Below are 14,465 nucleotides of genomic sequence, written 5' to 3'. Positions count from 1 at the left end.
TCTAAGTGTAGCAAGGGCATAAAATTCAGTCTTGGCTGTGCAACAAGCACTTCAATTACTAAATACCCTTTCACTCAAAAGAAGCGATACACAACATATGAATGAATCAGATTTATTATGGGATAGCAATGGATTTTTATGACTGACGAACAGGCGTGCTAGATCAGCACAATGTCTTTCCCCACAGTGGAGTTTAATGAGAGAGTTTTTCACTGTTGCCCAACGATCAGCGTCTTGTGGCTTGGGTCTCATTTTACTCAGAGATTTTTTTTCAGTGCTTGTTTAACGTCCTCTAGCATGACATATCCAGCGTGTTTCTAGGCAGAGTTTTACTTTTCTGCTTTGTAGGCTAATTGTCTTCACTATCACTTGCAATTATTACCTGCAAAAAAAGTGATATGATAAATCAATATTCCAGTTGCTGTTCTAGAGGTGTGATCAAAAGTACTCTAGGAAATTAGAGTACGTTTGTTTGACACTGTTAGACGTTTGCTAATGCCATTCGATTGGATCGGTTTCCCCCGTTATGTGCCATTTTCATAAATAAACTTGTTAACTCGGATACTTTTAAAACCATTTAAGCCTGACGTGATATTATTAACGTTGTTTTATTAAAGCCATTTTCAATCGCCATCGATTTCACAGTAATCATACATTGTTGCTGTTGGACATGAAGCCCCACCGCAGATGTGTAAATACTGCTCGCCAAGCAAAGCCTCAACCTATATATTTTCTACAGTATGCGAATTATGCAGTAACTTGCAGGGGGATTCACATTTGTAAAGGAATTTCAATAGGAAATTTTCGTAGCAATCTGTTATGGTCTCGAACCCTGATTGTCTTTTGGCGTCTCTAGCATTCAAACTTTTTAAATAAACACTTATGTTTTGTGATTATATTTGTAAATGTGTGATATACGAGTTCAATGATGTCAACGGAGCGAAGATGATTCGAACAAAAAGTGTTCTACCGTTGCTATGGATACCGCCTACGCGGGATTTCATGTACACTTACTAACTTGTGATTTAACTTTTGTGGTACCCGAAGTGTTTAAACTTAAGTTGAAACGTAGGCTATACTAATTTGTTAAAAAAAAAAAAAAAAAAAAAAGTTCACCTACTTGTTAAATAGCTACACATAATCGAGAATGAATCATAAACAATCAATGCACAGTGTGCAAACTAGCAGTTCTTCTAAGGTAAAAAAAAATAAATAAAATAAGCGATGTTTGCTGCCGCCTGTTCTACCCACTCTCTCTGCCGTGAAGCCTGTGGTTACGGAATATTTCCGCTCGTTTGAAGCGGAGAGGCTGGGCAGAGGGAGTCGTTGGCAGAGTCTCCGCGGATGTGAAGAATGCGCCCGTGTTCGCTCGGTCTCCCGTTACGCGCGTCTCCTCAGAGGGGCAGTGCTCGCTGGGGCACCGCTGGTTTTTCTTCCTTGTGCTGCCTGCATGCCTGCTATTTTTCCCCCGCGTAATATTTTCTGCCAAACCAACAAGCATTATGACTTTGCCGAGTTAAATAATGCCATTAACTGATGCCAATATAATTATATTAATTAAATGACCGTGGTAAATCGTTTTTTATGGTCGTAAAAACTGGATTAATATCATTCTTACCCTTCTGACGGTGCTCAGCATATTTTTCTTAGCATCATTCTTTTCCTTGTCCCTCTTTTGAGTAATGAAAATAGGCCTATATGAAACATCTCGTTTTTGCTCATGTTTTTTTGTTGTTGTTATTAATTCGACTATTGTTTTTCTTTGGTAGCTGTGTTTGAAGTTACTTTTAAAGTTTTAAAGTAGCATTTTAGTTACCAAAGGGTATTGCTATTGACCACTCTATTATAATCACAGACATTATATAAAATAATTCAGCCTATTTCACACGCTCCAGTATCTGCACTGTTTTGATTTCGAGTTTGAGGAGCAGCCGACAGGATGTAGCATTGATAAATATCCCTGTTGATCACTTGATTGATTACCTCGCGCAAAGGTCACGCGGGCGCGCGGTAATTTCCTTGTGCCCGCGGCTCCCATTTCACTTTCAGTCTGGCGCGAGAGCCCCCGACTTTACAAATTATGTTTTTATTTTAACCCTTCCCTTCCCTCCTTAACATCGCCGAATCTCGCCAACGACCTCTGTGTCCTGTACATCAAACGACATAAGAGGGCAAACCTTTAATTAGGTTGGAGTATTAATCACAGAAGGTAAACTGTATCCTCTCTGTTTGATGGGGTTGAATTTAAACCCGACGACAAGCTAATCATTTAGCCGCATTTCCAAAAGGGTTCTGGCCTCAATTAATTTTCAATAATTACAGCCCACGGGGTCTTGACTGATCCTCACACCAGTGCGCCAGCTATACGCCATCTCTGGCCGACGGGGTCAGAGTATCATCATAAAATATACTGTGAAAAATAAGGACGGTGAGATATTGTGAGTGGATAAAAATGAAACTAATGCCAACGCACGGGCAAAACAAAGGAGGACTACAACTGCACTCCACTCTTTCTCTCTGTCTGTTTGTTCCATGTCATGGAGATAAGTTGCATTGGGTCGCATGCGCTTGTTCTCTAACGCTTACTTTTATTGTTTGTTTCTTGTGCAACATTTGAAGACTTTGTTTTAATCAAAACGTTCCCTCACAACACACTGAAAGAATGCACTGAAGAATCAATTGATAACATTTAAATAACATTATTTCTTTTGATTTGTTGGAAAAGATCAATTCATTCTTGGGCATTTTAGCCGAGTTTAAATTATAGACTATGCCCAATTAGATAAATAATGAAATATGTTCACTGACATTTTTGGGAATTGTGAGTTGTAATTTGGCAAAATATTGGATGACGTTCCTGTTTTTGTTATTTTAAGGACCTCTTTATTTTCTGTTGACTAGCCTAAGTGTTGTATTTGTAAGTGCTGGTCAGCTCAGAGAGGCGTGGACGGCAGCTGATGTTTGTTCTGCACCATTCATTTTTATGCAGAGTGATGTCAGATTAATTGGATCCGTTTTAGAAATACTTAGCAATCAATACCGCCAGTGAGAGGAAAGCGACCCTTTTAAAGGTTCATGGGCAAGGTCAACATGATGTCACGCGCTTCTAATTAATGGACAATTAACTTAATGACCCAAGAGGTCCCCAAATTCCCACCCGTTTTAAAAACTAATAATAAAAGCCATAATAAAATTAGATCAAATAATGCTAATATATTCGTTATGTAATGGAGAATCATACATCAAGATCATATCAGCTAAAGGCCTATATCTAATGTATTTAATTTGAGTATTGCTGGGCATCTCCCAAAATGTGTCCCAAAGGCATCAGAGATCCGTTTTACATTACAAAAAAAATATTTGTTTTTTAATAAATATGCTACTTTAAAAAATAAAAATAGAAAATCACGTCATATGAATGTAGTTTGGCTACATGAACTGAGAGCAAGCCCAACTCCGCAGATTAATAATTGTCAGTGCCGCATGCAAGAAAAAAAATATTCAACGGGCTGCCCTCGGTACTGACTGCCCACGCGCCTGGCTGAGGGAGGGGGAGAGAAGTAAAAGTTTATCATTTTCATAAATTCATAACGATGGTCAAATCTCAATTAAACAACATAAAACGTTTAATGAAACCGTTTTACAATAGTCATTTACCCGAACAGTGATTAATGCGTCTTCATTTAAAACACAAAAGACCGGGCGCCTTGGACGCTCGAGACTGCTTCATTATAATTAATGTCTCCGGTTCCTCGTGCACCCGGAGGTCGCGAATAGCTCCGTCCCGCGCCCACTGATCTCTGAAGATCTGACACGAGAGGGATCTCGCTGGCTATTGCAATCTGACAAGATCTGTAATACTTGGGTGATGAATCGTTCCAAACTTTTTTGACGATGCTGGCAGCTTGGGGGTGTGCGCATGTGCGAAGGTGTCCAAACTGACAATGCTGGAGAGATAGTGCGTCTGGGATTGAGAATCACAGAGAAAAGGGACAGAGGAAAAAAGAAAAAGGAGGAAAAGATTCGAGAAAAAATCCGACAAACCCACGCCGAGAGACGGGCATCATGAGGTCCAAAGGCAGGGCAAGGAAACTGACCACTGGTAGGTGCAACATCTCCTTTTTAGCCCTTTTCAACTGCCATCTTGTCCATGTGTATGATGCATAGAAACATTTTAGTCACTAAACAGTTACAGTCAGCCGAGCCCAGCGGTTTCAGTCGCTTGTAAGAGTTGAAGACAAGCTAAACGCGAACCGCAGCGCGCGGTCGGACATCGCAAACCTAGCTTCGAAACTGGCATAAAAGTTGAGCGTGCCGCACAAACTTTTTAACTATCGCACGCTATAATCGCGTTCTCTATTCAAGCCCCGAGCGCCCCGGCGTTCGATAAAACAACACCGTTCGTGCATGTTTCTACGGCTCCGGTCACATCAATTTGCAGCCGCGACTTTGAAAAGACAGCTTCGCCCATAGTCGACAACAGAAAGCAGCTGCGGAGGCACGCTTTTAAATGCAAACAGGTAGCTTACAGCTGATTTTACGGCAGGCAATCCAATGAAATGCATATATGCTAGATTAAAAGGACTGTGGTTAAAAAGTGCTTTGAAGTATTTTGATATGTGGACATTAATATCCTACCCTTTTTTCTATGTAATTGTCGATTCTGCTTGTGCAACAAGTGATCAAATCCCGTTATGAATTTTTGTTCCGGTATGAACAGCCCGGAGAAATGTTTTTGTTTGTTATGGCCCTCTAAACGGTCGACTGTAATCTTAGCTTTTGATTACGGGTTGCCGTAGGCGCTTGTTTGAGTTGACGTTCAATGCATGTGTTCAATGCCACGCCACAACACAAGCTCAAACGCCGAAACTCAACATCAAGTAGTTAGTGGGAAGTTGTTCCCCTCCTCATTGGATTTATTCGGAACGAATGCATTTCGCTCAGGTCTGTGAATAATTCGGCCCCCCTTGTGCGCAGTAGGCTGCTGACTCTCTGATTTGAGCAATTTTCTTTTTTGCTGTTTTCCAATAAACTCTCATTGTGGTCCTCGCCACGAAAATCCATGCAAATATTTCAGTGTTTAAAGGCGTTTTATACTCTCGGGGCAGAGCTAAAAGTTTTGACGTTTTTTTTTTAAAGTCCACCATACTTTCAATAATGAACTTGAGAAATTTAAAAGAAAAGAACTTGTATTTATTTTTTTAAATAATAGATCGTGACAGCTGTTCAAAAACTTATTGATGACTATGTGTGAAGGTAACAAAAGAGGCAGTGAAAACAAAGTAAAGGATCATTTTGCTCTTGAATTATTGTTTCCTTTCCTGTCGACAGCACCGTGATGGGCTAGACACTACGCGCGCTCCGTCTGGACAGAGACAGGGGTCGTGCGGGTCTTATCCGTTCAATAAACTACCTCTCGAGCCCTATGCCCTGCCATTGTACAGTGAGAGGGATTTTTCTGCGCACAGCAGCAAGTTGTCAAACGCGCTCACGTGCACACGCGCTCTCTTGTCCACACATATCTATGCGACCAGACCAACGCAATTTAACTTTTGTGTTTTCCTGTTGTTGCAGGTAGAGACAGTCATCACTTTTTTGTAAGATTGCCAGAGGTGTAAGAAATTGTATTATTCAAGAGAGATCTCACTTTTTTTTTTTTTTTGATTTATATAGGCTGTCATTAATATTGATGTCATTTAATAAATAACCATGGACATCACAGCTCCACTGTTTTATGATTTTGCTCCAGTATCTTTTCTCCTCTTTTAAACTAGTTTTTAGACTTTAGATTTTTATTAATGACATATGAAAGCCAAGTTGAGTAGTAGCTTCACAGTCTATGTAGGCTAATTGACACAAATTAACACGTTTCATTTTTTTTTTATTAATGTGGAAAGGGAATAGAATGATGTTACATACTGACACTTTTGTGTTGTGCACAATTTTTGGCCAAAAAATCAAGTCGAGAGATATTCGCCAAGATTGTTACAAACCTTCCCACCCTCTCCGAGCTCCGGCGTTATTATTTAGGCTACTATCTGAGAATAGCGGTATAATTGTCGAGGGGTGTATTTAAAGATTATTATTTACCCAAGATGTAAGAAGAAGATTTCTACCTATTAAGTGAAAGGGAGAGAATGTTCTGGACCGCGCGGGTCCCGCGAGACACTGGCCTCTCTGGCCTCGCGCCAGCCCTGCACTATGTCAACATTGAATATTTAAATTCCCAGACTCCTCATAACGGGGCCCGTCTGTCGGTAAAAGCGCGTTCAGCGCGTTAGTCTGAGTAGCTGCGGACTCGGTTTCCTTGAAGGGGAAAAAAAGGAAAAAGTAATCTCCTCTCCGTGTGGCCTCTGCCGCGCGCGCTCACCGCACATCACTCTGGCTGCACGCGCTCGCACTGATGTGTGTGAGTGCTGGAAAGGTAATAAAAATCGGTCGTTTAGCTGGTGTGTGTGCACGACATGTTTTGTGGATTTGGCCAGCGGTGCCGGACATTTCACCTGCAGGTCCAACAGTCTTAAATTGTCTATAATGTTTTAACACGCCGTGCCAAGTGTCCTATATCCCTCAGCATGATGTTGCAGGTTTACTATGAATGGGGTAAAATTACACCTCATGAACGGGAATAATAACCTTGACCTGCCAGAAATCAGAACGTGCTGTCAGGTGAAACCCTACCAATGACACAGGCTACTGACGGATCTTGACAGTTTTAATTCCACTTTTTATGTCGTACACTTCAAAGTCTGCCAAATTTACCTTGTTTGAATGTCTTGATGAAAATGGGTTCATTGCTTATTGTAGATAATATACCTGTTCATGAAGATGATTAGAACTTTATTGTCATTGTGCAGAGTAGCCTACAGAAGCAGTGAAATATAGCGCCCAAGTGCAAATAAACAAATTAGGATGCACTTGCAACTGAGGTAGAAATGCCGGTCAGGTGCAAGGTACATATGTATTTTCAAACGACATTTACGTGTACATTAATTTATGTAGAAGATGCATGTAAAGGGAAATATATAAAGTAGCAATGTAGCCTATTGGAGGGTGTACAGATATAATAAATGGCAAAGTGGCTATTAATATTGTATATTATTTACAATTGAATAGAAGAATGATTTATATTCAAGTACAAGCAACTATAAAGTTCTATCTAAAGAATAAAACTGTTACACCTTGTAATATCTTCAGTCGGATTTAGTTTTCTAAGTGCAGGCGTTATTTACCGTCATAGGTGTCTGTGAAAATACAGACTTTAAGATAAATTCAGAAGCATTTCCCCCGCGCTCATTGAGGCCTAACTATCTGATTTCTCTTTTGATGATAACTGCATTTGATAAGCTGCACATGTTCAGCAAGACTTTTGATTGTCCCTTTGTCCCATTCGGCGTCTTCGACAGCTCCATCAGTTTCACGCCACGACTTTTGTTTTGACTTTGATGTGACTCACTTCACCGTGAAAGTGTCCAAACAACGGAAAATCAACTCGACGCTGAGAAAGGGGAAAAAGAGACGGGGCTCCAAATTTAACAATGTGACATTCCGCGTGAGTGAAGCGCGTGAGAATAAGCCCGCGCGCGAGCATTCTCTCCGCTTCTTCTCAGACACGGGCGCGCGTTAGATTCTGCATTGTGCAATGGGCCGTGCTGCTGCGTCCCGCGTCCGCCGCCCCCTGGGCTCATTATAGAGCCCATTCAGAACGGGGTGAACGGATCGGGCCATTTAAAAAGGTGAGCGCGAACCGTATTAAACGCTCGTTCTTTTGCCTGATGCTGAATCTGAGAGCTCGGTGGAAAAAATGTCCATGTTTCATGGACAGTGAACCGTGTCTGGCCAAAACATTTTTCAGACTCACTGGGGACGGAAGAAAGCAAGAAAAAAATGTTTATATTGTCTTCACTTCTCAGACTGTGAAATCTACAATGTTAACGTCTCAATTTTTTACCTCTTGAGTAAATATTTACTTTTCTTCTCTCTCTCTTCCCTGGCATGATATAGTACAAAGTTTTTAGTTGAGTTCCTGGGATTGTAATGCTTTCCCTTGGAGAATTCCTGTGCCTCTTTTCAGCTTCCATGCATGCATGTCCACTCTGAAAAGATCAGTGAGTCTAAAACTGAAGACTTTTGTTTCAGAGACAAAGTCGAAGTGACCGATGAGTTAATTACGAGTAAAACAGTGGGCCGTGATAGGGTCAGTTTGAAACAAGGCTAGCGTTCCCAGGCATTGAGCGTGTGCATCTGCGTAAGATGGAGAGAGTTGCAGGCCACTGTGGGTTTTGATCATGATTGATCACATGTTCTCAAAGGATTGATTGATTATCCAGAAGCTGCTGAGATTAGCCAAAAGGTCTGCTTATGTCCTGGGAAATTATCCTCTTGTCTGTTTGTGCGAGATTTCATCTGAGTAAAATAACAGGAGGAGATGAGATGAAGGAGCAGATATGTTTATGATGTATATATGATTCTTTGAATCATGCGTCAGAGTGTCCCATGGACGCCAAAGTAAGAAGTGATTTCCTTGTATATGTTAGGAGTGGAAGGAGTGGATGTAGGTGACACTAACACAGTTACCCTCATCCATCAACACCCTTATAATACCACTACTTCCTCTCCATCTCTCTCTTTCTTTCTTCCTCTCTCTTTCCCTCCCTAATGACTCAACGAGTGTCCGCGTCTGCCGAGAGTGAATTGAAATGGCCGGGTCAACGGTTTATTTATCTTGTGCTCTGATTGGTCAGGGGTCAGGTCATATGGATGTTTATTTGGAGATTTGATTGGTGTGACTGATGGCTATGTCGTTTGTGTTCCACAGGGAATTATGGGGGTTGTTGTTCAGTACATCCAGTCACTTTTTACCCCTGAGCGACAGGTCCTGAATCAGTCTACCAAAGCTCTGCCTTGACTGAAGTCAGCAGGAACCATGAACTGAGCGCAGGCATCAGGCCAGTCGAGTAATAAGTCAATGTCAAGCCAACACCCCCGAAACCATCAGATGTCACTGTTTGACTGGTCTTGACTCATCTTTACTTGGAGAGGAAGCATTATTCAAGTTTATTTACTCAGTTCACTAGTTTATATGAGACTTTCACTTACATGTCTAAAAAGTATTCTCATTGAAATTTAAAAACTAAATGTAAATTTTAGTGAAAATGTAGCATGAGTTAAAAAGTCAACCTGTACATTTCAATTCAAGCTCATTAGCCTTTTTTGTATATAAAATGTTTTCTCACCAAATATTTTAACCCTAGATTTTTATATTTTCTAACCTCAGACTAAAGAACCAACATTGCTGCTTTACATCAGAATGATCATATTTATGATATGAGTGCGCACGAATGCCACCACAATGTCATAATTACTCGCGAGTAAACTTGGTATTTTCTTTGAGCCCCTTCGTTCTGAGTTTGGGGGCGTTTAATTAAAGAATCACGGCGGAAGCAAATTAAGTCATTAATTAAGTTTTAATTGTGAATGGTGACTGTACAACCTAATTGCTATGCATGTTGTGTCCTTTCTTTTCGGAGAATAGTTAGAGTTAAAGCATGCAAGGTTTGTGAAAAGATGAGGATGTGTCAGAAAACTACATCTCCCATCATTCTCTGTGGCTGCAAGTCAATTCATAGCGAATACATAAGTAAAACATTTTATATACCTAAAGCGCAATGCTTTTTATTTTGCATTAGGGCTAAAAGTGTCCTGCTTTTCTGAATAAATGGAAAATTAAATATGAAATTTTCCAACACAGCTGACTGGGGGATAACAAAACCCTTGCTTGTCTTTCACATTGCTTTTCACCCTGGTCAAGAATTAATACTGTATTTTCAGGTTTTGATGTTTCACACTGTATATTTGTACACCCTTTTTTTTTTTTGCATATTTACGGTTTAAGTGTTATTGATTAGACAAACACCAAACCAGCTTGTTCATTTGTTATTATACCATCCAGTTAGTCTTGAATAGCCTTTTTCTTTTTTCACTCCAGGTTACTCATTCTGATTGTCATTTTGGTTTGATTTGAAATAAAATGCATGAAAGTTCTGACCATACAATGCTCTTGAATATGTAATGAGACGAGCACCACTTAGATTATGATTGGCTGTTTGTTACTGTATAAACCCAGGAACAGCAGTTCTAGACCTGCAGAGCAGGTTTTCGTAACCCAGGGTCGAAAGTTCAAGTGTTTAAATGCAAACTGACAAATGTGAAACATTACTTTATTTGGGGTTAAATGCAGAGTTTCAAAAGACAAGTGAACCTATTGTGTGAAAAGCCCAAATTTGATGTCCATAGCACAACCCTAAGTATGAGACGTATAGCAAGTGTTACAATGAGAAAAGGCTTTTTAACTCAACATAATGGTATAGAGCACAATGTTCATCTCCTCCCTTCTCATTTGAGCTGAAGGTCACCCTACACAACCAGCGGAAGGTCATTGTGAAGTTTACGTCCTTAAAGCGTTATAGATTAAGTGGAGATGTGTCTCAACCAGCATGAACAAGTTCCTATAATGTGGTTTATGCAGGAAGAAGCAGGTCGGTCATTAGCAGATTCAGTCAGTGGTGCCAGGCGGTCCTCAGGGGTGTGTTCTCTATGAGTTAAATGTTTGCACAGAATTAATATGTGTTTGTGCGTGTAGGTGTGTGAAAGAGTCCGAATGGGTCTGACGTGCAGCCTGGGTGCCGTACGGACATTGTGAGAACAGTGTGTTTGTGTGTGCGGGTTTGGGAGGCCTGGGAACCTTTCAGTTGTGTTTACCACAGGGAAACCAGTACCAGCACAGAACAATGAGTAAAGCTCTCCCTGCCCTCAGTCCAAAGGTCAAACTGTCTCTGATAAAGATATGAACGTGCACACACACATATCCATACACGGACACACACACAAAGGCTCACCAGTGCGCTGCCGACAGTCTGCCCAGGGTGTGTGCCAAGGTTGAGGTCATTATCTACAGACAGTCCCAAAAGAAACGAAGCATATTTTTGTACTGCGAATATGTGTGTGTGTAAATCACACTTTATTAATGGGCGTGCATATTGTTGACTTCATTTGTCTGCTTGTTGGTCAGACGGGCACCTCCCTTGTGCCATTGTCTGTGTGTGTTTAGATGAAATCAGTATTCCTAAGAGTTACCTGCATTGTGTTTCTATATCTGCGTGTATTTGAGGTTGTTTGTTTCTTGTGGTGCGGACATGAGTTCGTAGCTCACTCTTTTATGGATCTCTTTGGATTCGTACAGTAGTTTTTTGTATGTGTGTGTGTGTTTGCTGTCTACCACACACCTTTTATAGGAATTAGATAGCATTAGGATAGCACTGTTTGGCATTAAGCAGTAATGTACGTTTACGTTAGCTAATGATACAACTATGCAGATGTTGGCCAACAGTCCTGCAGCAGGTACTAACCGCATTTGCATTTCCTGAAGGAAGTACCAGTTCTTGCGAGGCAGCAATAGAATAGTTAGTTTTAGGTAAGGGCTTTGCATTTGTATAAATGAAATGCTGCTTTACAGGAGTTGTGATTTTGTTATGATACTCATCTATTTCTGTGCACGAGAATCAAAATATGAGCGTCTTTACAGTTTAAAGGCATAAACAGACGTATCACAATTCAGATCTAAATTGCAAGAAAGATGACACAATATAGAGTACAAATCTGTTGTTATCAAAAGTTTACATAGACTAAAAATATCTACAAAACAATTGCTGAATTTGGAATAGCATACTACTTTTATTGTTTCTGGCTTAAAGTATGAAAGGAGTATTACCTTTGTGTGGTTGTACAGTTGGTTGGATAATAATCTGATGATTTAAGAATCTGCTGGCATGTGGTTTACACGCAAGTGTGTGCTCGAATTAGGGATGCGTAAAACAGATTATGCATAGTACATGTTCGACAGTTTTTTTTTGTTTTTTTTTAAAGAAATTTATTGTTAAATGTGGTTTGTTAAAAAAGAGCTGCGTTCATGGTTGGGTGCTTTAGAAAGAATTAGGCCTAATTTAGATTCTCTGAGAATGTCCCAGCATTCATTGTCAATAATTCAGTGAGTTAGTTATTTTCCCTGCCCAAATACACTGCAAAAAATGCTTTTCTTACTTAGATTTTTTTGTCTTGCTTCCAGCCAAAATATCTAAAAATTCTTAAATCAAGAAGGATTTTCTAGACAAGTGTTTTCAGCAAAAACAAGTGAAAATTGAGTTTTTGCTCGAAACAAGCAAAATAATCTGCCAGTGGGGTAAGCAAAATAATCTTATTTCAAACAGATATTTTGGCTGGAAACAAGACAAAAAATCTAAGTAAGAAAAGCAAAGTGTGGGGTTAATAAGAATTTATTTATTTAAGAAATCAATGCTTTGAACATTCAGCAAGCACACATTAAATTGATCAAATGTGTTAGTAAAGACATTTCTGTTACAAAAATGTAAAAATTAATGTGGTCTTTTCATCAAAAAATCCTGAAATAATTGTATTACAGCTTCCACAAATATATTAAGCAGAACAACTGCTTTCAGCATTGACAATAATAAGAAATGTTTCTTGAGCATATTAGAACACACATTATCAGCATATTATATATTATTTCTGAAGAATTATTTAACACTGATGACTGGAGTAATGATGCTGAAAATCACAGGAATATATTATTTTAAAACAACAACAACAACAAACAATAGAACAGATATTTTAAATGATATAAATATTTCACAACTTTTGTGTTTTAATCAAATGGTAAATGCTGCCTTGGTGAGCATAAGAGACTTCTTTCAAAAACATTACAATGATTACAAAAAAATATAAACACAAAAAGTCTTACAAACCCCAAACTTTTCAGTTGTATATGTGAGAAGTTGACTATTCAACCATTATGAATTAATTCCTATTATGAATGTGTATGTGTGTGCTTTCACTCAGAAATGTTAGTAATTATTGGCAAGGGTCTCCTCTCTGTTAGCTCTGTTTGGATTCCAGCCATTAACAGGAATTAATCAACAATTGCTTTGTGAGCGGCCTGATAACAGCCTGTTACACACTCTTTTTCAGAAAGTCCCCATCTTTATGTTCCAGCGTGGTGTGATATCCAGAGGGTGTGGGTATCACTCTCTCGCTCTCTCTCTCTCTTTTGTGTTTGTGATGAACTCAAGTGAGAAGTTTAAGCACATATTGTTTGAGAAGGTCAAGGAACAGGAAAGACAAGAGGACATTTCAACACACCTTTCATCTCTGTCAGATACACACATACACACACACACATAAACACTCACTAAAGCCTTATTTGTACATAAGGTCAGGTAAAGTTGTTTCACAAAAATATATATATATTTTTTTTTTCAAATAGAACCTACAGCTTTTTGGTTAATTCAATCCCAATCCATGAAATAACAGACATCCTCTATTAATAACTGCACTCAACATTGTTTAGAAAACTAATCCCATTTGCTTAACTCTTTGTCTCTATAAGCCTACTTTACTCTCTCTTCATAAATGACCTTTCTGTTTGCTTTTAAGACATAAAAGCAAATATGACCTGTAGATAAACTAATTTAATAATTTATACAAATGACGGACTTTTTTTGCGAGCAGAGAAAATATTTGCTAAAAGCCAATATATTGTATCCTTAACAGATATAAGCAGATAGGTTTCCGGAGTTGCGGTGCACTTTAACAATGGTGAGGAAGTTCTCCCATCAACCTGTGATGATTTATCAATCCACTAACGTGAATGTCTATTTTATGATTGTTAACTAAAACATCAACTAGTTTAGGTAAGCACTTGTGACACTTTGAGGTGGAAAAACTTTCTTTCTTCTTTCCTTTGCTCATCAGCATCACCCTTGCTTGCCTGATTGACGAAGGAAGCTTTGCTGGTTAAACTAGTTAAGAAGCCTGTTGGTAACCATGCAGTCTACCATTTACGTATTAGTTGGTCTTTAAAAACTAATAATTAAAAAAAAGTCTAAAAATGTCTTTAGCAAATGGACCCAGGACCACAAAACCAGTCATAAGGGTCTTTTTTTTAAATTGAAAATTATACATCTTCTGAAAGTTGATTGAATAAGCTTTCCATTGATGTATGGTTTATTAGGATATGATAATATTTGGCCGAGATACGACTATTTGAACATCTGGAATCTGAGGGTGCAAAAAATCAAAATATTGAGAAAATCGCCTTTAAAGTTGTCCAAATGAAGTTCTTAGCAATGTATATTAATAAAAAGTTTTGATATATTTACGGTAGGAAATGTACAAAATATCTTCATGGAACATGATCTTTACTTAATATCCTAATGATTTTTGGCATTAAAGAAAAATCGATAATTTTGACCCATACAATGTATTTTTGGCTATTGCTACAAATATGACCGGTTTTGTGCTCCAGGGTCACAAATCTCAAAATGTTCATACTGTTCATTATACAGTCATGGCCAAAAATATCGGCACCCTTGCAATGCTGTCAGAAAATG

At 39.0% G+C, this 14,465-nt stretch overlaps 1 protein-coding gene across 14 annotated transcripts in view; it reads left to right on the top strand.

Moving 5' to 3' along the window:
• Positions 1 to 3,406: 3,406 nt before the first annotated feature.
• mecom (MDS1 and EVI1 complex locus) overlaps positions 3,407 to 14,465 on the top strand; it is a 169,792-nt gene continuing 158,733 nt past the window's right edge. For all 14 annotated transcript variants that reach the window (XM_058799827.1, XM_058799823.1, XM_058799829.1 and 11 more), the window contains exon 1: positions 3,407 to 4,102. In XM_058799827.1, coding sequence (XP_058655810.1) covers positions 4,066 to 4,102 — 37 coding nt within the window. In that variant the 5' untranslated portion in view covers positions 3,407 to 4,065. The remainder of the gene's footprint in view (positions 4,103 to 14,465) is intronic.

The sequence above is a fragment of the Onychostoma macrolepis genome, chromosome 15 (genome assembly GCF_012432095.1).
Source record: "Onychostoma macrolepis isolate SWU-2019 chromosome 15, ASM1243209v1, whole genome shotgun sequence".
In the NCBI taxonomy this organism is placed as follows: domain Eukaryota; kingdom Metazoa; phylum Chordata; class Actinopteri; order Cypriniformes; family Cyprinidae; genus Onychostoma; species Onychostoma macrolepis.
Note: the sequence above shows the minus strand (reverse complement) of the source record. Positions and strands in the feature narration are given on the sequence as shown.